Below are 26,282 nucleotides of genomic sequence, written 5' to 3' on the forward strand. Positions count from 1 at the left end.
TATGCTGGCGGATGAAATGACAATCAAGCTGAATGTGCTTGGTCCGTTCATATAAAACTAGATTCCGGGCAAGATGCAAAGTTGACTGATTATCACAGTAGATGTTAAAGGGGCGCTGACAGGAAATGTGTAAATCCTTGAGCAAAGAATCGATCCAAATAAGTTCACATCCTTCAAGTTCTGGAAAAGTGTTCTTCGTCTTCAAGTTGCAGCAGGGTAAAACCATTCTCATGGTCTCTGTTTCGTGTTTCAGATCGGAATGCTTCTTCTGATCCAGAAACTTTGACATTGCGTAAGAAACCTGCGATTTGACAGAACGAGTCGTCATCTTTGCCGCCTCCATGTAAATCCTGACGAGGTCATTCCGACAGTTGTTCAACTTCCCAGTGATATCTCTGCCGCGTTCTGTCAAACCCCTAAGCTCGTCAAGGAACGTTTCGTCGCTGGCAAATCCTGTTCGAGAAATCTCTTGGCGTAATCGCGATTCTCCTCCGCATATTTCTCGATGAGGTCGGCGATACCTGACTGCGCAGCGGAGGCGTTGTGGTACTCGCGCATGAAGTTCAGAAACCGAGTCCGAGATTCAGTTCCGGAATCTTGGGAGAGATGCGTCGACATTGTTGTTGCGATACCTGACTGCGCAGCTGAGGCGTTGTGGTACTCGCGCATGAAGTTCAGAAACCGAGTCCGAGATTCAGTTCCGGAATCTTGGGAGAGATGCGTCGACATTGTTGTTTAGGACAGAAACTTTGAAAGTGAAACTGACTGCTGACTAAGAGATGTTTGTGGGGTGAGTTTATGTGTGTATGTATATATATATATATATATATATCAAACCCCTAAGCTCGTCAAGGAACGTTTCGTCGCTGGCAAATCCTGTTCGAGAAATCTCTTGGCGTAATCGCGATTCTCCTCCGCATATTTCTCGATGAGGTCGGCGATACCTGACTGCGCAGCGGAGGCGTTGTGGTACTCGCGCATGAAGTTCAGAAACCGAGTCCGAGATTCAGTTCCGGAATCTTGGGAGAGATGCGTCGACATTGTTGTTTAGGACAGAAACTTTGAAAGTGAAACTGATTGACTAAGAGACGTTTGTGGGGGTGAGTTTGAGATGTGGTGCTTTGAGTTTATGTGTGTATGTATATATATATATATATATATATATATATATTTAAAGTATGTATATATATATATTATTTAAATATATGTATACATATATATATATTTTTTCAATTTCACTCCTTTGAAAATCTTTTGTTGACGTGATCCTTTTTCGTTAAACAGTGAAATGGAATTTACTTACATCAAAATTTTCGGTGAATTACATCAACTTCAATTGTGATATTCGGTTAGACAATTAAAGTTAGTAACGTAGTAAAGAAATTCAATAATTTTTTAGATAATTCATAAATTTTTATAATATTTTCTAGTTTGTGTATTTATCACTTGATATTTAAGAAAAAATTATGCTGCTAAATAGAACTTAAAAAAAATTATATATTGACGTATTTATACCGCAATGGAATATCCAAATTAAAGTCTGTTTCACTATAATCTAGTTTGAAATTACTTAAATTTCGATTAAAAAAATATAAAATATTTTTAGAAAATGAATATAAGTCTATATGTTTGCCCTAAATTAACGAATGGGTCAACGAATGAGACCCATGCATGCAACCATAATGCATACATAAACTGATAAACATAGAAAATAATAATAATAATAATAATAATAATAATAATAATAATAATAATAATAATAATAATAATAATAATAATAATAATAATAATAATAATAATAATAATAATAATAATAATAATAATAATAATAATAATAATAATAATAATAATAATAATAATAATAATAATAATAATAATAATAATAATAATAATAATAATAATAATAATAATAATAATAGTCGATGAGTTGATTCTGGAGTTCTGGAGGGACACTTCCATCATTCCTATGGAATGACATCTGTTCTTTTTCTGATGGTGTTAATCTTGTCTCCTCTTGTTCTATTTGGGATTCAGATTTGGCTTCAGCTCCACCTTGCGGTTGATCACAATTCTCTTTGCTAGTTCGTTCCTGAAGAAGTGGCAGTTGTGTTACCTCTTTTCTTTCTTCTTCTGAACTCTGCTTCTGCCCTTCATTCTGATCTTGAACCTCTCTGTAGACTTTTTCTTCAACAAATCGAACATTGCGACTGATCACAATTCTGTCCTCTTCTGGATACCAAACTTTGTATCCTTTTGTCCCTGCTGGATATCCTATCAAAAAACCTCTCTTTGCCCTCGGCATGAGCTTTCCCTGGTCTCCATGCACATATGCCACACATCCTATTCTCCTCAGATGTCCATATCCTGTCTCTTTTCCCGACCATACCTCATTTGGAACCTCAAATTCTATTGCAGTGGATGGAGATCTATTGATGAGATGTACACTGGCATATGCTATTTCGGCCCAAAACACCTGAGGTAGTCCAGAATCTGACAGAATGCATCTCACCTTTTCCATTATTGTTCGGTTCATTCTTTCGGCTACTCCGTTTTGCTGTGGAGTATATGCACAGGTTTTGTGTCTGAGGATTCCTTGTTGAGAACAATGATCATCGAACTTCTTATTACAGAACTCTAATCCATTGTCCGTCCTTAGGGTCTTCAGCCTTTTTCCAGTCTGTCGCTCAACCAGATTCTTCCATTCAAGGAACCGATCATATGCTTCATCCTTTTTTCTTAGAAAATAGATCCATACTTTCCTTGAATGGTCATCAACAAATGACATAAAGTACCTATATCCTGACATTGATGGAGTCATGTTCTGTGACCCCCAAAGGTCTGAGTGCACATATTCAAGGACCTCCTTTGTTGAATGTTTTCCTACTCCAAATGATAGTCTGTGAGATTTTCCAAAAATAGAGAACTCACAGGTATTCATATCTGAGATGTTGAACCCATCTATTACTCCTTTCTTGGCCAATATCTGCATTCCATTTAGTGACATATGTCCCAACCTTGTATGCCAGATTTTGGTTCTGTCCTGGATTCTCTGGCTTGAGTAGACCTTTCCTTCTGCTGTTTTTCCATCTAAGATATACAGACTATTCTGTAAGTTACCTTTTAGTACAGTTCTGCACCCCTTTATCACTTTCAGACAACCATCTTGAGATTTATACCAGCATCCTTGTTTTTCCAAGGTTCCGAGGGATATCAGATTGGTTCGAAGTGTAGGGACGTATCTAACTTGTGACAGGGTCACTTCTGAGCCATCATGTGTCTTCAGCCTTATATTACCGATACCCAATATCCGACATGTTGTATCATTACCCATTCTGACTCCACCCGTGACTCCTTCTTCGAATTCCGAAAACCACTCTCTTCTTGGGCACAGATGGAACGTGCACCCTGAGTCCAAGACCCACTCATTTTTCTCATCTCTTGTAGTTGCATTTAGTGCTACTGGTTGTTCTATGATCAAGACTTCTGAGTCGAGACTGCCTCCTCTTGCCATATCTGCCTCATAGTTTTCGGAACGTCGCCGTGCAAATCCTGTTCGAGAAATCTCTGGGCGTAATCGCGATTCTCCTCCGCATATTTCTCGATGAGGTCGGCGACAGCTGACAGCGTAGCGGAGGCGTTGTGGTACTCGCGCATGAAATTCAGAAACCGAGTCCGAGATTCAGTTCCGGAATCTTGGGAGAGATGCGTCGACATTGTTGTTTAGGACAGAAACTTTGAAAGTGAAACTGACTGACTAAGAGACGTTTGTGGGGGTGAGTTTGAGATGTGGTGCTTTTCCCTCCCCCACGTTGTCTATTTATAACAGAACCTGCTCTTACAAGCTTTCCTTTTTTTTTGGCGGTAAAACTTTCCATTTTTTTTACCGGGAGAGGTAAAGGCTGAAACTTTCCTTTTTTTCGGCAGAGTTAAAGCAAAGCTTTCCTTGTTTTTCTTTTGTAAGTCTAAAGTTTCCATTTTTTCCCCTTCTCTCTATCCAACCCAGCTTCGGAAATGTTAAATTTTCATTTTTTATCTTTTTTTTTTCTTTTGAGAATGGGATTTTTTTTCAAGATCTCTTATTGCCTGTATGTTAAATTAGCGAGAAAATCTTATTCGTATATATATCTATATATATATATATATTCCTTTTGTCGGATTACTTCTGAGAAAGAGAGAAATAAACTATTTTCCTAAAATTTTTGGGTCGTCGAAGAGAGATTAAGGACCGACACATAATGAATGACAGAGACCGTCAGAATGGACCGTTAAAATAAAAATAATTTTAAAATATTAAATAGAGAATAGTGCTCTTTACACGTAAAAGTGAAATAAAGTAGCAGATGCAATTTTGTATATCAAAGAACATTTTCTGTAGTAGCCAAAGTGTGCTCTTCCATTCTTCGGTGAAATGTTTTTTTTTTTTTGATAACGGAGGACCCTAGCAGCTACCCTTCGAACGCGCTGACTAGATAAACCTCCGACCCGAGAACAACCTTTGTATATGGATCATATAAATCCAGAAATTACCTCTTTCCCCACCAGTTAGGAATCGAACACTCAACCTCAAGGTGGAGTTATCTCCTACCCCAAACTTGACCACTCGTCCACGATCTGTTGGGTTCTTCGGTGAAATATTATGAGATCGTTGCATCTATAAAGACGACATTATATAAATAAAAACAAATACATATATTATGTAGCAAAATTCCTATATTATGATATCAGAGCGATGATGGAATTAGCTCATCCTTTCTGATTAACAAGAAACAGCGGACAGGAGATAGGGTTGTCGAAGACGCGATTCCGACATTTGAAAAAGATGATGACGTGAAGATAATGAAGTGATGAAGTTGGGCCTATTGGGCCATTAAGATATAATTGGCCCAACCAATTAAAATGTATAATATATTAAGAAAAGTTTGTTTCGAGTAATGTGTGTATGGAGACACAAACCGTAGATTTTTTGGTTTGTGTGGGAGAAAGGGATTTTGTTATATATAGAAAAACACTTGAAAGAAAAAAAAAAATCAATCTCCATCTTATTCTTCTTCCTCCCATTCTTCCTTTATATTTTTTTATCTGAAAACAAATACAAAAACTATCATGGTATCATAACACTAGTTCCAGGAACAACAACAAACACCAAATGAGCACAAAGGAAACAAAGACAAAGTTTTAGATGGATTTTCAAAACTTTCAACAGTTGGGATGAAGAACACCTTGAAATCAAGAAGTCTGTGGAATATGGTGATAAACAGCGAGACACCAATTGAGGAAGAGAAAAAGGAGTTGTAGAAATGGGAAGAGGTTGAGATGAAAGACTAGATGGCTTAACTCATCCAAGGAGCAATTTTGAGAGACATTTTTAGTAAGATTTACCAGATAGAATCCGCTAAAAATGTATGGGAACATTTGGAGAAGATGCACACGGGAGATCTACAAGCTGACATGGTAAAACTACAAAGGCTGATCGAGAGCACAGTTTTGGAGAATGAAACAAAATGAGAAGGAAAGTTTGAGCAGCTATGTAAAAACAATAGAAGAAGTGGTTAATGAGATGAGATCCTTAGGAGATCATATGGGAATCCATCCTTGTATCAAAGATCCTTTGTTCCCTATGCAGAATCTATAACCCATACATTGGTGTTATAGAACAAACTAAAAATCTGAAGACTCTCACAATAAAATAGAAGATCTATTGAACTCACTTCAGAATCAAGAATGCAGATTGGAGGGAATACAACCTAACAGAACAGAAGGAGCATTTGCTGTAGGATTTCCATCTACAGAGACATATAATAAAAACAATACTTGTGAATACGTAATATTTAGACATAGGGTTTCATCTACTGCCAACTCTATATATACACGATGCGCATGATTATTCGTTTAATGCAACTGCATAATACATGTTCCTATACGGTGTCAAACCCGTCTTCGTTTCAAATTTGATTCTTCAACTTAGAATCTGACTCTAAAGAAACAACATGAATTGTACTGTATGCATCCACCATATATACTGTTAGGGTTGATGTGGTTAGTATTTGTGTTTAACTAAAAGTGCAGGAAAGATTTGATTTGTGTTAAAGACTCCAGAAGATTATTGAGATAAAATCAAATCAAGAAGTTGAAGTTGAGTCAAACTCCTTGGAGCTAAGTGATTTGGAAAGAGATAAATACAAAAGAGATAGAGATAGACACAAAGAGGATCTTGAGAAGATTAAATTAAATCTCAACAAATCAGATCAAAACCACGTCTTGACATCTATAAAAGGAGGAGCCTGGAACATGAATAGAATACGCACAAAAAGAGAAAGAGCGTGAGAGAGTTTAGTCGTTTCTAAGAGTTTTTATTCTGGTGAGGGTCACTTGAGAAAACGTGAGTTGTCACTGAGGGGGAGCCCGAAAATCGTAATTGTGGTGAACCTTTCAAGGGAGTGTGGAAACACTTGGGGTGCGTTTTGCTGATAGAATTTACGTTGTAAAGGGGAACAAACTCAGGGGGAGTTGTGTTCGTGGGTTGGATTAAGCTCGAACAAAAAAGAGTTGTAATTCAGGATCTTTACAAGTGAATAGAATCAGTGGATTGTTGAAGAGTGCGTATTCGTTAACTTTTTCAATTGGTATCAGAGCGTTGGTCACTGATCGTAGGATTATTCCTCTCATATCAGTGTGGGACAGCAATACGCACAATGCAGACACTAAAGGAGTTACTAGCCTTTGGAAGATCGTTGTTGCTTGATGCAGACAACTATGAGTATTGGAAAGTCAAGGTTATGAACCTTATCAAAGGAATTGATGAGGATGCCTGGATCACAGTTCAGAAGGGGTGGACGATTCCAAAAGTCATCATTGATGGTGTGGAGACGCTTAAGCCCAACGAACAATGGACGGTGAATGAAAAGAAAGCTTCAACACTAAATTCAAAAGCACTTTCAATCATCTTCAACACTGTGGATTCGGATGAATTCAAACAGATCCAAGCGTGCAAAACCGCCAAAGAAACTTGGGATACCTTGGAATTGATACATGAAGGAACATCAAGTGTTAAGAGGAAAAGGCGTGACATTGTCAAACATCAGTTTGATAAGTTGGAGATGGATGAGGATGAAAGCGTGAAGGAGTTTTGTGAAAAACTCAGTGCATTGGCGAATGAAGCTGCAGCTTTGGGAAAGCAGTACAAGGATAGTAAACTGGTCAACAAATTAATCATGAGCTTACCGGAGAAATACATACCTCAAATTGTTGCATTCCAGATGGTACACAACACTGACAATGTAAGTTTCAAAGAAACCGTCAGTATTTTTGCTGCTCGTGAATTAGAGTTGAATATTATCAGAAAAAAATCAGTGCCACCTCGCAAAAAAGGAGTAGCCCTTCATGTTCCAGAAGATGACTCGCTTCATATTACAGCTGAAGACGATATATCACTTATATTGAAAAAATTCAATAAGTTTTTCAAGAAAAAAGCCTCATATCCCCAAAAGCAAGAAGCAAAAGAGACCAACAGATGTTTGGAATGCAAGGGAAAAGGACATTGGAAGGCAAATTGTCCTAGTGTTGCCAAAAGAGAAGCTGTCTTGAAGAGCCTTCACGAGATACAATGCTATGAATGTCAGGGCTATGGTCATACGAAAAAAGAGTGTTTGGGAAAATCCAAAGGAAAAGGAAAAGTCATTATCAATCATGACAGCTCTGAGACAAAATTTGAAGAAGAAGAAGAGGAAGAGTTACCAAACTTATGTGCATTCATTGGGATCATAGATGAAGAATCTGATGATGAAGAGGTTGAACGAACTCTACAATGAGACAATGAAGATCTACGAGATTAACATGAGACTGGTCAAGGAGAAAAAGGAATTGGAGTTGCAACTAAAAGAAGCAAAGACCGAAATAGTGCTAAAGGAAGAGGATATCACTCACTTGAAACGACAACTAGAAGAAACAAAGAAGAATGTACGAATGCTTGGAAGTGGAACAGAGAAGTTGGACTATCTGCTCGGCGTGGGCAGACATGATCCTGGACATACAGGGCTTGGATACGTGGGCGAGCAAAGCAAGAACCAAGGTAAGTTTGTGTCCGGAGGAATACTGGGCGAAGAAGTACCTGACAAAATCCGAAGGGACCCTCACTCCAGACCTGACTGTCAATCAATGTACTCTAGACCTGATTTCCATACAAGGCACTACCAACCTGACTTCCAGTCGAGGAGAACATACCAAGAGAGACAGAGCTGTTTTTTCTGTGGTAAAAAGGGACATATTCGAGCTCATTGCCATCATCTAAAAGCCTCTCGGGATAAAGGTAAGTATAATCACTATCTTTTTACTATGAAACAGATTTGGATAAGGAAGGATGCTCTTAACTGTAATGTGGCATTGACCTCTGAGCAAAGTAATCATGATAACATATGGTACCTTGATAGTGGTTGTTCAAGGCATATGACAGGGAAGAAGGAGTTGCTGTCAAATTTTGTCAGTGATAAGAAAGGAGACGACGTGACATTTGGCGATGGAAAGAAGGGAAAGATGATAGGAAAAGGTTGTCTCAATATTGAAGGAATGCTTAATCTCGCTAATGTGAATGTTGTGCAGGGACTTAAGGCAAATTTGATTAGCATTAGTCAACTTTGTGACAATGGTATGAAGGTAAGATTCATTCATGATGCGTGCTATGTGTCTAATGAAAAAGATGAGTGTGTGTTGACAGGGTAACGAACAACAAACCACTGTTATACCTGGACAGAAAAGAACAAAAATCAGCCAAAGTGTTTCAAAATATCCACCACTGACAAGTCAGGGGCTGTTCACAGAATGTCAGAGCTCACTCACGAAGAGAAAATTGTACCCAAGTCATGTCGACAAACTCGAGTTCAACACAGGAGGATAAATGAAATACAAACCGAGAGCACCAGTGGAAAGAGGTATGGATTCGTATGTATTGATGGTTTATTCAATTGGACGAATTGTTTTAGGGAACAAGTTGAAAAGAAACACCTCGCGATTGAGTATGTTCCCACAGAACATCAACTGGCTAATCTCTTTACAAAACCACTTGACATGAACAGATTCATGTGCTTGCAGAAATCTGTAGGTGTTGGGGAACAATAAAAATTTTTCTGAGTACTCGAGTCAGGGTTCCCTCAGTCTTTGGTAGGTACCACTTACTAGGATGAATAAGAAAAGTTGCAGTTAATTGATACTCCGCTGTCAACTAATTTGGTTGATATGAGTGGACTGTGTTTATAATGATTTGGGTCTAAGTTGTGAATTGAGATAGCTAAACGATGGTCTAAGGGCAGAAAAGGTCAAAGATCTTTTCATACTCCTCTGTAAAAATTATATTTTACAAGAGTATACCGTGTTTTCCATATAATTGTCTCCTCATAAGTTCTTCAAATTTAAAAAACAAAAGAAAAAAAAAAGAAAAGAAAAAGGAAAAACAGTAAGGGGGAGGAACGAAAAAAAAAGAGAAAAAGGGAAAACCGAGTAGTCTGGACTTAAATGGTAAGCTATTCTCTTTGATTTCAACGTCCTAGAAGTTCAAATAAATTGCCTAATACTTTTGTTCTGAATAGATGAGTGCTCCTTCATAGATTGTGAGAAGACCCTGACAAATGACTCTTGAAAAATCTGGTTTATTTAAAAAAAAAGGTTTTATTATTTTTTGCAAAAATATGATGAGTTTATCTTGAGTTGGTTAAGCGAAGTCGGATAAAAGAAAAAAAAAAGAAAAGAAAAAGGAAAAACAGTAAGGGGGAGGAACGAAAAAAAAAAAGAGAAAAAGGAAAAACCGAGTAGTCTGGACTTAAATGGTAAGCTATTCTCTTTGATTTCAACGTCCTAGAAGTTCAAATAAATTGCCTAATACTTTTGTTCTGAATAGATGAGTGCTCCTTCATAGATTGTGAGAAGACCCTGACAGATGACTCTTGAAAAATCTGATTTATTTTAAAAAAAGGTTTTATTATTTTTGCAAAAATGTGATGAGTTTATCTTGAGTTGGTTAAGCGAAGTCGGATAAGCTATGTGGGTGAATGTGGGAGCTAAAAAATCTGAAGTGTATCTTGCAAGTTACTCCCTTGAAACGGTGCTACATTTGTGTTTTCTCCTATTCTGTTTGTTTTTATTTCTCTCTTGAAACTAACCTACAGAAAAAGAAACTCGACATTTTGTGTTTTTACTCACACACATAGGGGAAGAAGGTATTGAAGATGGCCCTTCACAATGCGTCAGGTGAACCTGAGTAGTTTAACGTATGATTTGATTGCTTGAACTCATGTAAGTGTGTGATATGAAACTTGCTTTAGAATGTTTTGAATTTCAACTCATACACATAGGGGGAGATATGGATCAAGGACTTCTGATGACAAGTGAAGTACACCGAGCAACGAACAGATATTATTTTCTAATGTTTGTTTGTGTATGAGTAGAAAGTCAAAAAGGGAGAGATTGTTAGGGTTAATGTGGTTAGTATTTGTGTTTAACTAAAAGTGCAGGAAAGATTTGATTTGTGTTAAAGACTCCAGAAGATTATTTGTGTTAAAGACTCCAGAAGATTATTGAGATAAAATGAAATTATGAAGAGATAAAATCAAATCAAGAAGTTGAAGTTGAGTCAAACTCCTTGGAGCTAAGTGATTTGGAAAGAGATAAATACAAAAGAGATAGAGATAGACACAAAGAGGATCTTGAGAAGATTAAATCAAATCTCAACAAATCAGATCAAAACCACGTCTTGACATCTATAAAAGGAGGAGCCTGGAACATGAAGAGAATACGCACAAAAAGAGAAAGAGCTTGAGAGAGTTTAGTCGTTTCTAAGAGTTTTTATTCTGGTGAGGGTCACTTGAGAAAACGTGAGTTGTCACTGAGGGGGAGCCCGAAAATCATAATTGTGGTAAACCTTTCAAGGAAGTGTGGAAACACTTGGGGTGCGTTTTGCTGATAGAATTTACGTTGTAAAGGGGAACAAATTCAGGGAAAGTTGTGTTCATGGGTTGGATTAAGCTCGAACAAAAAAGAGTTGTAATTCACGATCTTTACAAGTGAATAGAATCAGTGGATTGTTGAAGAGTGCGTATTCGTTAACTTTTTCATATACAACTGAATTGGTGCTGGCAAGATCGACAATCGATCAAGCTCGTAATGCATTCGAGGAGTAATACCGATAAATCCCTTCTGGCAACAGATGATGATCCGATATCCACATCAATCTGCACCAAGAGAGTTATTCAGAACTTCAATGAACTACTTAGATATCTGGCACTCGGGTTTCATATATGACTACATCCACATACATCTGCCTTTGACCACTGAAGAATATAAAATAATATATCTGAATTCTCGTCTTCACGTACATTTTTCGTTCTTACGAGGTACGACCAAAGCTGCGATAGCAACCATCATCACCACCTTCAAGTTGTGATTCCAATGCACAATGCTCTCTAGCTTAGACCATAGTGCATCACAAATCCCAAACTCTAGCGCTTGTACTTGATTTCTCCTTGAATTCGAATCGAGCAACACAGAAGAACGAAATGTAAAGAACACACAAGTATAACATGTTCGGATTCACTTCGAATCCTACTCATGCCCGGATGAGATTTGACAAATTCACTAGGACAATGGTGGAGATTTACACGACGATCTGATTCGCACACACACACGAACACAGTCGAAAAGAGAAAAGAAAAAATGAGAGAGAAATCTGAAAGAACCCAAAAAAGTTGCTGAGGTTGAAGACGAACTCTGTTTAAACCACCTGTAGCTCACCAACGACCATAACAACCTGCTCCGAAATGACCTTCGTGCCCCTTGGATTAATTTAGCTCACAAAACGTTGTGTTTACTTTAGCTCCGATTCAATCTCCAATCAATCTCCGGTTTTTCCTAAACCGAGGCAAGACCAGAACCCTCTGAACATTACAAAAGGTTCTCCATTGTTGGGTATCCTTAACACAAACCCTATATATATGTTTCAGGGTCTCGCCATTTATGAAGGAATGATACTTTCCCCGCCACATCCACCGGTGAGAGTAGATGCCGGACATTTTCTGGAAACTTTACACATATACAAAATCCATATATAGAAATATATCTACACACATGTTAACATGTACACGTATATACATATACAAACGCATAACACATGCATATCCACATATTTTTGTACAACATATATATACATTCATACACATACATATATTGATATGAATATATAAGTCTGTATATATATATGTATATATAAGTTTATATATATATATATATACGAATAAGCATGTACAGACCTTGGGGGTCCTATACCCCATATTACTTGGGTTCTATACCCCATTACTTTTATTAAAAAAAAATGATTTCATTGTAAATTATATAAATTTTAAATAAAAATTGTTAAATATCCCCATAATATAAATTTAAATTTGACTCAAATTATATTATTTATGCATGTATATATATATGTATAGATCTTTTTTTCAATTTCCGTCCTTTGGAAATCTTTTGTTGACGTGATATTTTTCCGCTAATGTGGGACAGTGAAATAGGATTTACTCACATCAAAATTTCGGTAAACCACATCAACTTCAATTGTGATATTCGGTTAGACAATTAACGTCAATAGCGGTAGTAAGGAAATTCAATCAATTTTTAGATAATTCATAATTTTCATAATATTTTTTTATCTAGTTTGTGTATTTATCACTTAATATTTAAGAAAATTTTATGCTGCTAAATAGAATGTTAAAAAATAACATATTGATGTATTTATACCGCAACTGAATATCCAAATTAAAGTCTGTTTCACTAAAATCTAGTTTGAAATGACATCAATTTCAATTTAAAAAGTCTAATATATTTTTCAGAAAATGAATTTAAGTCTATATATTTGCCCTAAATTAACGAATGCAAACCATAATGTATATATAAATTGATGAACACGGAAAATAATAATAACATTATTGTTATCCGCTAACCAAAAAAAATATTAACTCGCAAAAAAAAAACAATATTGTTATCTAGACTGCACACTACACCGATTCCGACGTCGAGCCGTCAGTTTTCGCTGTTCATCTTTCATCTTCCGTAACATTCCATTCAACGCACGTTTCCGAAAACCCTAACGGTGGCTTCTCTGATGTCCCTGCCGTGCTCTCCAAGTAATCTTCAGTGAACTTAATCATCGATTCCAGGTAATTGATCATCAAGTCTTCTTCCATCCATTCGTCTTCACGATCGTCCCACTTCATCTCTTCCTTACTTCTCTTCGGGACGCTCTGTTTCTTGGGATCAAAACTTCCACGCGGATACAAATCCGAGACGTTTAGCACATGCGTCGGCGTTTTCGGCCCGTCAGAGTTCTCGGCCCTCCCTTGATCCTCCTCTCGGCCAATACTTTGACCATCAGAAGTTTCGGACGTATCGAGACAAACCCACTCGAACTCTTCGAGCAAATCGTCCGAATGGTTGAACAAAACACGGAAATCGTGTCTAAACTGACAAAAACTCACAGATCCATTGACATGATATGTGTAGAGTCGAAGAAGGAAGTCGAATTTTCCGTTATGTTCGACATCTCGATCAAGCTCTTTCAGCTTCTCAAAGAAATTTATTATTCGTCCGGAGGTTTCCTTGTATTCCTCGCTTCCATTGTCCAAGTGGTCGATTTGACGATCTCGTTTTTCTCTCTCCTCGGACCCACGCGTCTCCCAGTGCCTTGGACGCTTAGGGTTTGCCATTCCACTTTTTCTCTCTTTCTATTGTACGGAGAACACAGTAGGGTTTATGAGAACAAACTAGTGTTTATATAAGAAAAGAAAAACCTTTTCCTTTCATGTTTAGGATTTTATTATATTCTAGTTGTGATGGGTTTCGTAAATTTTTATCAGCATCGAATTTCTCTTTTTCCTTTTCTTTTTAATCTTTTTTATACAAATAAAATTAAAAAAAATCTTTGTGGATAATAGTTGACCAATAATATCTCTTTGCGTTATATTTTCTAAAAACTAAGATTTTGGAAACGAAAGACAGTAAAACCCAACAGCAATATTATTCCATCAAAAACAGATTGATCTCATCAAGTAAAAAATATTCTACCGATCGTATCCGGAACGATCAAAAGATAAAACCCATGAATTTACACAACATCAGAATACTCAGGAATTACCTACTTTTGTGGTGGTTGAGTGGTAGACGTTTAAGGTGGCCAGATCGCAAAAAAAAAAAGCGATCGTTAGACATTCAAGGCGGCCGGTTCGACTCCACAAGCGGAGAGGAGGTGCGCAATTTAATTGCGGTACACAGACTACCTCCGAACCGCGGGAGATCGATGTAGTCGGATCGAAAGACCGGTGGATTTACTGGTTATCGAAAAAATGAATACTCAAGAATTATGAGCGAGTCAACTGGCGAAACGGACGAAAGAGGGAGACATAACGATGAACGGACCAAAACCCAATCTGAATTCAAGTTCTGCAAAAGCTTCGATCGGTCTGAAACTGATTCTTAGGCACGAAAAAGAGATTTTTTTTCATCAGGTGACTTTGATCGTCTTTAAAGAATACTCACGGATTATCGAACCCAGACCCACGTAATCCGAATTCCAATCTGACATTACAGTAATCAATAATCAATGTGATCACATCGCTCACCAAATACCAATTGTTTGGGTGTTAATTGTAACAAAACAAAGTACCGGACAACAGAAATAATTTTCTGGATTTAGGGGGCTTCTTTGGCGCGTAAATCAATTCCTCTAACGCGTAGGAGACGGCAGTAAGAGTAACGGTTGATGCAGACGTGGCACACCAACTTGTGGGTCCCAATTCTTGGGCTATTGAATTTTTATTTTTTTCAAGTAAAAGAACCAATGAGCCTAAAATAACAAACACTGTCAAAATTGTGAGCCCAATTTGCCGAAGGAATACGGCCCTTTGTAATGGCCCAATCTAAAGGCCTTTCGCTGTGTTTTTACTTTTTATTTTGTCGAAACTGATGCGTACCCAAATTGATATTAAAGCCGGAAAACGGATTTTCGAATATATTCTCGCATTTTTATTTTTATATGAAAGTGCACTATGCAATAAACCGCAGTCATAAGTCACTCAAGCACCTATGGAGACAAGCTATATATAATTAACCAAATGGATCACAAACCTCGGTCATTTCGGTTCGATTCTGAAAAATCGAACCGTAAATCTCAGTATTTTTTCCGAACTTTACTATTTAAAATTCTCAATCTATATGTTCTTATAGAACCGAATTTTCCGAAATCGAATCAAAATGAATTTTATAAAATTCCCGAAAATAGTTTTTTTTTAATCTAATTTTTTTTAACAAAAACCGAAACTAAACCGGAATAGAATGATATACAAACTATATTGAAAACGGAATCGAACTGGACCAAATAATATATAGTACTAATTTGGTATAAATTTTAGAATACTGAATAAACCGCGAACCGCTAAAATTCGAACCCGAAAACGCCTAGCCTAACGGGGGATATATCTAAAGTACCCTTTGACTGCTTTACGTACTTCTGCCAATACCCTTCAACAGGGGAAATAGCTGCAATACCCTTTGACTGCTATTTGGACTTCTCATACTACCCTCCAAACAAAAAATTAAACAAAAAACACTATTCACCATGACAAAAGACAATAAAATCCTCATATATTAATGAAAAGACAAAAAACCCTCTATTTCTTTCAATTTAAAAAATTCAAAAAAAAAAAAAATTAAAGTCACGTAACTTTATTTTTATTCTCCTCTCTCTCTCCTAACTTTATTCTTCTTCCACTTTCTCTCTCTTTATAAATCTTTTTCTTCTCTATCTCCTAACTCTCACGCTTTTAGCTCTCTCTCTCTTTCAAAACTTATAATCTTTTGCATTTTGTTTTATTTTCTGTTTAAATCTCCAGTTAGATTCAAGATTCGAAGAAGAAATGAAAACCGTGTGGAAATTGCAAGGTTAGACAAAAATATGGTAGGTTATAAACTTCAATTTCTTTTAGATTTGTTGGATTTTGAAATTTGTTGTTGTTGAGTTGAAGTGTGGTTTTGGAATTTGATCGATAGAAATTTTGGGTTTTGGGTTTTTCAAATTTTATTTAGCCACCAAAAATTGAGGAGATAGAAGAAGCAATGACGACATCGAAGAAATGACAAGTTCATGTTAATCTTCGTCACATTTTTCGAGCAAAAATAGGAACCTTATGGAGATTACGGAGTTAGATGAACACAAGGTAGATTAAAATTCAATTTATTTGCAAGTTTGTTTGATTTTGAGATGTGTTCTTGTTGAGTTGAAGTGTGGGTTGGGGATTTGAACGATAAAGCATTAGGGTTTTGGGTTTTTTTAAAATTTGGGGATTTCAAAATAGAATGTTGGTTTGTGGGTTTATGGATCAAATTGAGTGAAATGGTTGAGTTTCGGTCAAATAAGACAGTCATATAGGTCGCATCACGGTCACAGTGTTACAGGATCATATAGGTACGCATATATCACAATATACAATAGTCACGGGTCACATGGTCACAAGGTCACATGATCACATGATCACATAGTCACATGGTCACATGATCACAAGGTCACATGGTCACAATGTCACACGGTCACAGTTACAAGGGTCATATAGGTACGCCTATATCACAATATACAATAGTCACGAGTCACATGGTCACATGGTTACATGATCACATAGTTACATGGTCACATGGTCACAAGGTCACACGATTTCGATTGACTATATTGCATATAGAAAGGGGTGAAGAAACACTTCTTTTTTATTTGGAAGGGTATGAGGGGAATACAGATGGAAGGGTTCAGTTTTGGATACGACATCTGAAAACGAACCTGGTCACATGGTCACATAGTTACACGGTCTCATAGTCATATAGTTTTATAGTCATACAATCACATGGTCACAGTGTCACACAATGGTATTTAGAAAATATTATTGACATATATTATTTTATTTTGTAGCACATGGAAGAGATGATGTATGAACTCCACATCAGCATTATAAAGCAACACGTGACCTACATAGGATGCAACTATTTGACTTGTGATACTATGTTCATAGAGCTGATCAACGCATGAGTAGAATCGGAAGACATGACAACAGATATTTCAGAAGACGAAAGTGTAAATTTTTAATTTATTTCACTAAATTTATTTTGTTTATTTTGTTTTGAACCCTAACTATGATATGTTTTTCTTTATTTGGTAGTAGACTAAATTATGAACTCTTATATTTAGTTTTTTGTTTATTAGAAATCTGAATTTATTTATGTTTTATGTAAAATATGGGTCTAAATTATTGTATAAAAAATTTTAAACTTAAATTGATGAAGAAAAAAATAAAAGGTTAAAATAAAATTACGTCTTTTTCAATTATGAAATGAGTTAAATTGTCAAAATAGTCTCCACAAGAAATCTAGGTTGAATTGTCAAAGTGGTCCACACAATAGAATAAGAGAAAAATTATGGGTTGAAAATATTGTAGGTAAAAATTTGGGGTTAAAAAGTGGAAGGAAAAAAAATATAGGGTTAAGAGGGAAATTATATAGGGTTGAATATTCAAAATAGGTCTTATATTAAAATTAAAAATAGAAATAATGATTGTGGACCCTATGAAACATAAAAATCTGGAGGAATTCTGACTAGTTCTTCTTGTGGGTCTCACATCACATTTCGGTAATAATGAGTCACAGTCGGTCACAATCGATCAAAATAGATCCCATATTATAAAAAAAAAATCTGAACTTCTTAATGTTTTTTACAGAAAATTATAGGTTTAAAATGTTGTAGGTGAAAATTTGGGGTTAAAATTTGTGAAGAAAAAAAATTGGGGTTTAAATTTGGAAGGAAGAAAATTTGGAGCTAAAATTTGGATGAGAAAAAATTTGGGGTTAAAATTGAAATTGAAAAATTTTGGGAGGGAAAAAAGTTAGGGTAAAAATTTGGGAGGGAAAAAACTTGGGGTTAAAATTTGGGAGGAAAAAATTATAGGGTTAAAGAGGGGTTGAATATTCAAACTGGGCCCCACGAAACACAAAAATCTGGAAAAAATTCTGACTAGTTCTTCTGTGGACCCCACAACATATTTTGGTCACAATGGGTCACAGTCGATCACGACCTTCGATCCATGCGATTTTTGTCAATTTAATTGATCAACAACGTCACATATCTCTCGTAAGTCTATTTTATATTGTTTTGAACATTAAAATATGGTTTTTGCGATTTTTTGGTTTCAAAGTTGGTATTTCAAATGTGTTCCTATATGTTTCATAATGTTTTATGAGTATTTTTGACAAATTTGGTATATTTCTTCAACAATCCCCTTAAAATATTTTGAAATTCTCTCTCAAACAATATATATTTGATATATAGACTCTAATAAACTACCCCGAAACTTTAAAATTAAATTTTGGCCTATATTTATCAACACATTTCGGTCACGGGTCACAGTCGGTCATAGTGGTCACATAGTATAAAATTGCACTTCGGTCACATGGTCACATGCCGGTCACAATGGGTCACAACGTTGGTTCGTTTGAGTCAATTTATTTAGTGTGTAATACGAATCAGATATATGCAAAATTTCATCTTCAATAATACAACCTTAGTATGGTACAAATACAATATTATTTAAAGGTTTTAATACTACATTGTACAAACACATTACAACATCATTAACCACAGTTCTGAAAATCTTTCTCTCTCCTACCTTTTGCTATATGTTCTTTCTCTCTCTCTTCCAAAATCGATGAATCTTTACCCAAAATTTGGAGAAGTTGAATCTCTCGCTATCTATTAAACTCTCCTGCGATTCAAATAAGAAGTGACGTTGCAAACGAAAAAAAAGACTTCTACATCAGCCCAATAATCATCTTCATCGACATCTTCGGACGAGATCGAGAACCGAATACAAATTAATGAGTTAAACGATCATTGGGTGGGTTACTTCTTTTTTCTCAAGTTTGCTAGATTTTGAAATTTTTTTATGTTGACTTTAAGTGTGGGCATGAGGATTTGATGGATAGAAATGTAGGGTTATGTTTTCGAATTTTTTTGGATTTCAAAAGAAAATATTGGGATTGAAGTCAAATAATCGATTGTGATGTGAAATGGTTAAAATCGAGTTGATTTGAGTCACATAGATGTATGGATCGATATTTGGATGATGAATAATATGTTAATTTGGATCACACTCATATAGGTGATAGAGTTCGATGTAATTTATATCACATAATTGTATGATCACAAGGTGAAAAAGTCACATGTCACAGGCTGATTTAAGTTACGTGGTAACAGGTTACAGAGTGATTTGGGTGGCATCGTCACAGGTCACATGATCGGTTTAGTCATATGGTCACAGGTCACAAGTGACATGGTCACAAGTCACAAGTGACATGGTTACAGTTCACAGGATAGTAGGTCACATGGTCACAGGTGACTTGGTTATATGGTCTTAGGTCACTTGGTCACAAGTTTCACGGTGACTTGGTAACATATGATCACATGGTACTATGCTAATTTGGTCACATGGTACCATGTTACACGGTCACATGAGAGTTTATCCTATTTGGTCACATGGTCACATGTCACAAGTTACACAATCACATATATCATGTCACTCGGTCACACTGTACCATGTTCATTTGGTCACACATTACCATGTTCACTCGGTCACATGGTACCATGTTCACTCGGTCACATGGTACCATGTCACTCGGTCACATGGTACCATATCACACGGTCATATGGTGACATGATCCAGAATGTTGACATATTTTTTTTGTAGCACATTGAGGAGATAATATATGAAGTGCTCCAAGTTTATAACTGCTAATAAGGTGGTGGAAAAAATCCACTTGGGTATGCAAGAACAACATTAAAGTGGATTTCAATGAGAAGGTGCTCCAAGTTTATGATTGTCAATCAAGACTAAAGGAAAATGTGGAAAAGGTAGTTCAGAAGTTAAGTCATCTCATTCCCACGGTTTGTCTCCTTGCAACCGCCATATTTGTCAATGGAAGTGTTGAGAAGTAGACTAAAAAACTTATTTATGTTATGAACTTATTATTTTTTTTTGGGGAAAATGGCAAATAAATACATCAATTTGTTAATTTCTTACTCATAAATACATGAACTTGTAATCTTCCAACAAAATACATCAATTCGCAATTTTCTGGCAAATTAGTACACATACACTAACACCGTTAACTTTGTAACAGTTTCCGGTGAACAGTGCTGACGTGGCTCGCCGGATTTTCCACGTCAGCGTCACATGTCAAACATTTTTCCACGTCATTAAAAAATTAAAATTAAAATTAAATTCATTTAAAATAAAAATAATTTCAAAAAAAAATAAATTTTAAAATTTATAAAAATTACAAAATTACAAATTTGAAAAAATAAATTTTAAATTAAATTCAAAAAATTCAAAATTCAAATTTAAAAGAAATATTAAAAAAGTAAAACTTTAAATTTCAAAACTAAAATGTATACACATATATATACATAAATTTATATATATATATATATATAAATTTACAAAAATGTATATATATATATATATACATATTTATGTGTGTATATATGTTTATATATATTTATGTAAATTTATGTATATATGTGTGTATATATTTTAGTTTTGAAATTTAAAGTATTATTTTTTTAATATTTCTTTTTAAATTTTAATTTTGAATTTTTTTAATTTAATTTAAAATTTTATTTTTTCAAAATTTTTAATTTTGTAATTTTTATAAATTTTGATTTTTAATTTTTTTAAAATTATTTTTATTTTAAATGATTTTAATTTTAATTTTAATTTTTTAATGACATGGAAAAATGTTTGACATGTGGCGCTGACGTGGAAAATCCGGCGAGCCACGTCAGCACCGTTCACCGGAAACTGTTACAAAGTTAACGTTGTTAGTGTCTATGTACTAATTTGCCAGAAAATTGCGAATTGATGTATTTTGTTGGGAGATTACAAGTTCATGTATTTATGAGTAAGAAATTAACAAATTGATGTATTTATTTGCCATTTTCCCTTTTTTTTTGTTATGACCTTTTGTTTGTTTATTATAAATCTACATAATTTTATGTTATGATATTATGTTTTATGTTTATTTTATATCTGAACATATGGGATGAAAAATATTGGAAGGTAAAAATTTTAGGTTGAAAAATTTTGGAGGGAAAAAAATTTGGGTTAAAAAATATTGGATACTAAAAAATATGGGTTGAAAATATTGGGTCCCACCAAAATCAGGGAAGAATTGCCAACCGTAACTTTTTTGTACACTTGGATTATACTGGGCCCACCAGAAATATTACGGTTCAAACTGGGACCCACAATATTTCGGTCACAATGGGTCACAGTTGGTCACAAGGGTCGATTTAGTGGATTCTTTCAAATGAATCGATCTGATTGTCATCACATCTTCCATATGCACCATTTTGAACTATATTTAACTATAATAATTGAGTTATTCGAATTTTGTGTGCAAAAGTAGTTCTCACAAATGTGATACATTAGTGTTCATAGTCTTTTATGAAGAATTTTGACAATTTTGGTCTTTTTACATTACAAACTCATTTTAATGTTTTGTAATTTTGTCATCAACATAATATTTGTGTTTTTTATACCTTATAATAATAGACTAAAGCTTGAAAAGTACGTTTCCACATGTATTTACCTTCGTCACTTGGTCACAGGTCACATCCGGTCACAATGGTTACATAGTGTAAAATTGCACATTGGTCACATTGGTCACATGTTGGTCACATGGGACCCAACTACTACTCATATGAGATAAATTATTTATTGTTTTTTAATATGTAGAATGGAACCAAAGTATTATAATGCATTATTTTAATACATTATTATACAAAGGTCTTAATGTTTTAGTGTACAGATATAATATAACATTATTATACAATTTATATTTCTTTATTCATTCAAAATTAGGGTTTCTCTCAAACTTTGTTGATGTTGATATTCCTGTTGCGACGTGGATCCGCTTTCGGACTTCACTAGGACCTGAAAAGCGGTTTTGTTTAGGTCTTCCACTTTTTCGTTTGTCTTCCAATTTTTTTGTACCCCTCATAGCTTTACTTGATTCTGATACGGGTTTATAACTATGCAAGAGATTGTGTTTTCTTACACTCCAACATTTCGAATTTAAAATCAATGTCGTACGCAACTTCCAATTACAGCCGAATCTAGTAACTTCCAACACTCTTTGGTTTTTCATCACATTTCCTTCTCATTCATATTCTCTATTCTTATTCACTATCCATTTACCATCATACAAAAAATATACAATTGTCGATCTCTCATCTCGTCCGTCTATAATAGTTATAGAAAACATAAATACAAAATGCATATCAATTCGACTATTCTGGACACAGTGACCATATGACCATATGAATATAGTATCATGTGACCATTATTACCATTCCTCACTATTCTTATCTATGTGATCATATGAACATAGTACCATGTGATAATTATTACCATTCGACCATTTAATTTAAACTCATGTGACCATTATTATCAATCCGACTATTATGGAGATCATGTGATTGTGTGACCATGTGAATCTGGTACCATGTGACCATGTAAACCTGGTACTATGTGACCATATGAACATGGTACCATGTGACCATGTGAATCTGGTACCATCCAAATCAGATCTATGACAATAACATACAACAAATGACAACTTCACAAATATCACCAAATAGAAGAAAAGAAATGGAAAAAACACCATTCTTCATCAAAATAACACCCACAACCATCAATGTGTATGAAAAACAATAAGATTTTCGCAATTGATTATTTATTTCTAACCCTTCACTAATTTTTCACTGATTTTGTTTTGATTTCGAGCGATTTTGATGAAAAAATTAGGAGAGAGAGAAAGTGCAGGAGAGAGAGTGGTCAGATTCGATGAAAGAGAGTGGTAGGAGAGAGAAACTCAAAAAAAGAGGAGAGAAAAACCGAAAAGGAGAGGAGAGAGAAAAACCCTACATTTTAGAAGGGATATTTTTTTATTAAAATAATTATATAATATAATATATTAAAGTTATTTTAGTCATTATGTATCGAAGAGGTATAATAGAAGTTGGATTTATTTTTTTTTAGAAGGGTATGAGTGGATGTTGCCCCAGCCTAACTTCACGAATTGTTGCCAATTTTGAGTGACGTGGCACCGGGAGGTAGCGGAATTTGAATGAGCCGCCAGAAAACAGGAAACCGAAAAATACAAGCGACAAATTTATTGAATTCGGGAAATGAAAAAGGAAAGCAGACGAGTGATGCTACTGCTGCGACACCAATACATAAGTTTCAGCAAATACAGAGCTTTCACCAACGGTTTTCACTACAAAGCTTTTCACCTTTCTCCTCCAATTCTCTCTCTCTCTCTCTCTCTCTCTCTCTCTATATCCCCCTGCCAATTCCTGAGCAAACACGAGGCAGAAAAGATGGCAGCTTTGTCGTGTTTGATGGATGTGATGCGTCAACTATGAAGCTTACCTACGAATCCCAGAGGAAGAAGAAGACAACAAGATCGGTACCGAGATTCAGGCCTTCATCGTCAGGGTTCGTCCTCCTCCACGAACGTTCTTCTTCTGACACGACGCCTCCTAGAGCCGGATTCATCGTCCGAAGACAGATTGTCCCCATCGTTTCTAGACGACGGCCCGCTCTCTCCCTCGTAGCTTTCACCCCAAAGCCGAGTAGAGCGTCTCCTGGTTCCTATTTGCGACCTAGCTCTTGATGTACCTGACCAACTACTACTCCTCCGTGGGCTACTACTTGACCCCGGTCTGAACACCCGGATGAGGAAAAAGACGGTAAGCCACCCGCCGTCGTCGAAAGACAGAATCCCATGATCATCTTCTCTTTCTTCTCCACCGAAAGAAGATTGGAGAGTGCTGAGCAGGTCTCCCAAATCTCTCTGCCGTTCTAACCTCCTCCAACTCCGCTGCCTTTCCGGGTCGGCCTCTGATGGACGAGCTGTCGGGTGCTGAATCCTTGCGTGCTTTCTCAGATCAGAATAGGTGCCACTGAAATCGCACGTCTCGCAAGAACAGCTCCTTTTCTTCGAGTTCATGAAGCATCGAGCAGCCTCCTCAATGACCCACTCCTTTATTTGCCCACGGCATAGCGGGCATGTAAGCTCGGGCTTGGCTTTCTCCAGATCACCACTAGAACCTGTATCTGCTTCACTCCCACCTTCCCTCGGATTCACGTCGGTTAATTCAGGAGCTACATCCGGTACCGCAGTTGCTCCATCAGCTTCCTCTTGTTGGGTTGTTGATGATGTCGGTGTCTCTTTGAAAGATTTGCGGAATTGGTCCAAACAGTTAGAATGGCGGTAGCTAGTGTCGCACATGTATGGCCGGCAACCATTTTCGTAAGAAGAACATATGAGAAGGACGGCATTGTGAGGATGCTCCATGCAGACAGAGCACCGAGCATCTTCCCATTCCTTAATGTTCTCCTCGGTAGGTTTCGGAGAAGCATGAAGAGTACGGCTAGAATCACAACGCAACGGGGATCCTCTGTATCTGTCGTGAGATACGGAACGATCTCTCCTCTCTTTCGGCATTTCGAAGCTTTAAACAGCAGATGAAGTTGTGAGCCTCTTGCCTCGTCTTCGGGATGCAACTAAAGGGCTAAGTCTGCGAGAGTTAAAATTTCTCATAAGCTATTCGATTCAAAATGAAATCCTTAAAGCTAACAACCGTCAACCAATAAAAATGCTGCAAGAGGGTCTAGATTCAAAATAGGATCAAGATTCTAAAGTCAGCAAGATTTGTTAATAGATATCCATAAACCGATAGTTAAGACTAAATCACTCTCTTCACAAGATTAGTAAACTTGCCAAATTACAATCCGAAATCCTATTTCGATCAAGAACAGCATCACAAAAGCAGCTTAAGTTAATAAAACAAAACAAACATACAACCAAGGGAAGAGAAACATCGTAAACAAGGCACGTCTCGTAACATAAAACAGGAATTTACATGGGACAATATGGAGCAGAAGTAGAGACATCAGCCTACAACATTCAGGAAAATATCGACATGGGTTGATCTAGAGCCGATACAAGGAGCAAGACCAAAGGCAAATGAGTGAAATAAGTAAAATGAGCGCATTCAGTTCATGGGCAAAGCCATTTCCTTCAACATTAGCTCACGGGCTATATCGTATTCTCTCCGCCCGGGAATCCATCCGCCCGCCATGTCATCTATACCCCGAGTGATATATGATTGCATTGGAAAATCAAAGCTTTCGGATGTGTAATAGATTCACCTACCCACCGGGCAGGCCACCGATGACAATCTACAAACGGGGATTCTTTATTTTCCAAGTGAACCATGACAGGGATTCGATTCAACACGAAACCTCTGCCCGACCAAACAGCCCATCGACCTTTAAACTTTTAAATCATTTCCCATACCAAATGAAGTTTAGTAGAGACTCATTGACTTCATATCCAAAAAGCTTAGTCACCCAAAACTATTAAAACCGTATATAGGCGTTAATCAAAGGATCCTAAACTGGAAGCAAGTTCAAAGTTTCCAGCTTCTTAACCTCGAATTCACAGGTTCCTTAATCAATCAAATCTCAGCAAAAATTTCAAATCAATACCAGTTCACACAAGCAGAAAAATCAAAACCCAGATCAGAGAAACCCTATTGGAAACCGAAAATAGAGGAAACGGCAAGCAAATCCACCGACAAAAGATCCATTAAAAATCTCAACAACCGAAAGAAAAAGACAGAACAGAAACTGAGAAATTACGATTACCGAACAAGTTCAGGGAGGATCCAGAGACATGAAACTTTAGAATTCAGAGGTTGTAGAGAGGATCCTAAAGGGAAGCCCTAATTTCGGGCCTCCGACAAAGAGGAGAGGCGAGGAAGATGAGACAGCTTCTCGGAGACAAAGACGAAGGAGAAAATGTATTTAAAGGTGCGAAACGATGTGGCCGACTTCCTTTCGTTTATTCTGATTTTTTTTTAAATTTAAATATGTATTTTGTGTTTATATATATTTTCGTCATTTTGCTATTTTTTTTTTTTGAAAATTCGAATATTGATTAATTAAAGTGGTTTTGATTGATTCGTGATTATTATTTTGTCCAAACAGATCCAGTTTTAAATTTTAGTTGGAGAAAGCAAATAATATGATTGAAATTTTACGATATACAGACAAAATTTATATGAATTGCCGAAATTATATCCTAAATCTAAC

At 36.2% G+C, this 26,282-nt stretch overlaps 1 protein-coding gene across 2 annotated transcripts; it reads right to left on the minus strand.

The window, feature by feature from the left end:
- Window positions 1-23,272: 23,272 nt before the first annotated feature.
- LOC104815259 lies at window positions 23,273-26,036 on the minus strand. Of its 2 annotated transcripts, none has more exons than XM_010543591.2 (2): window positions 25,836-26,036; window positions 23,273-24,703 (listed from the first exon to the last, which is right to left on the minus strand). In XM_010543591.2, exon 2 carries the CDS (start codon window positions 24,628-24,630, stop codon window positions 23,614-23,616), a length of 1,017 nt encoding a protein of 338 aa, XP_010541893.1. In that variant the 5' UTR covers window positions 24,631-24,703; window positions 25,836-26,036; the 3' UTR covers window positions 23,273-23,613. The 2 variants fall into 2 exon arrangements, with proteins under 2 accessions (XP_010541893.1, XP_010541894.1); XM_010543592.2 differs by lacking the exon at window positions 25,836-26,036 and adding an exon at window positions 25,049-25,819.
- Window positions 26,037-26,282: the final 246 nt, after the last annotated feature.

This window comes from Tarenaya hassleriana, unplaced genomic scaffold (assembly GCF_000463585.1).
Source record: "Tarenaya hassleriana unplaced genomic scaffold, ASM46358v1 Cleome23, whole genome shotgun sequence".
Classification (NCBI taxonomy): Eukaryota; Viridiplantae; Streptophyta; class Magnoliopsida; order Brassicales; family Cleomaceae; genus Tarenaya; species Tarenaya hassleriana.

What these genes read in the sequence shown, in the direction of transcription:
- LOC104815259 (XM_010543591.2), bottom strand. Translation starts at nt 24,630, where the DNA reads ATGCCGAAAGAGAGGAGAGATCGTTCCGTATCTCACGACAGATACAGA.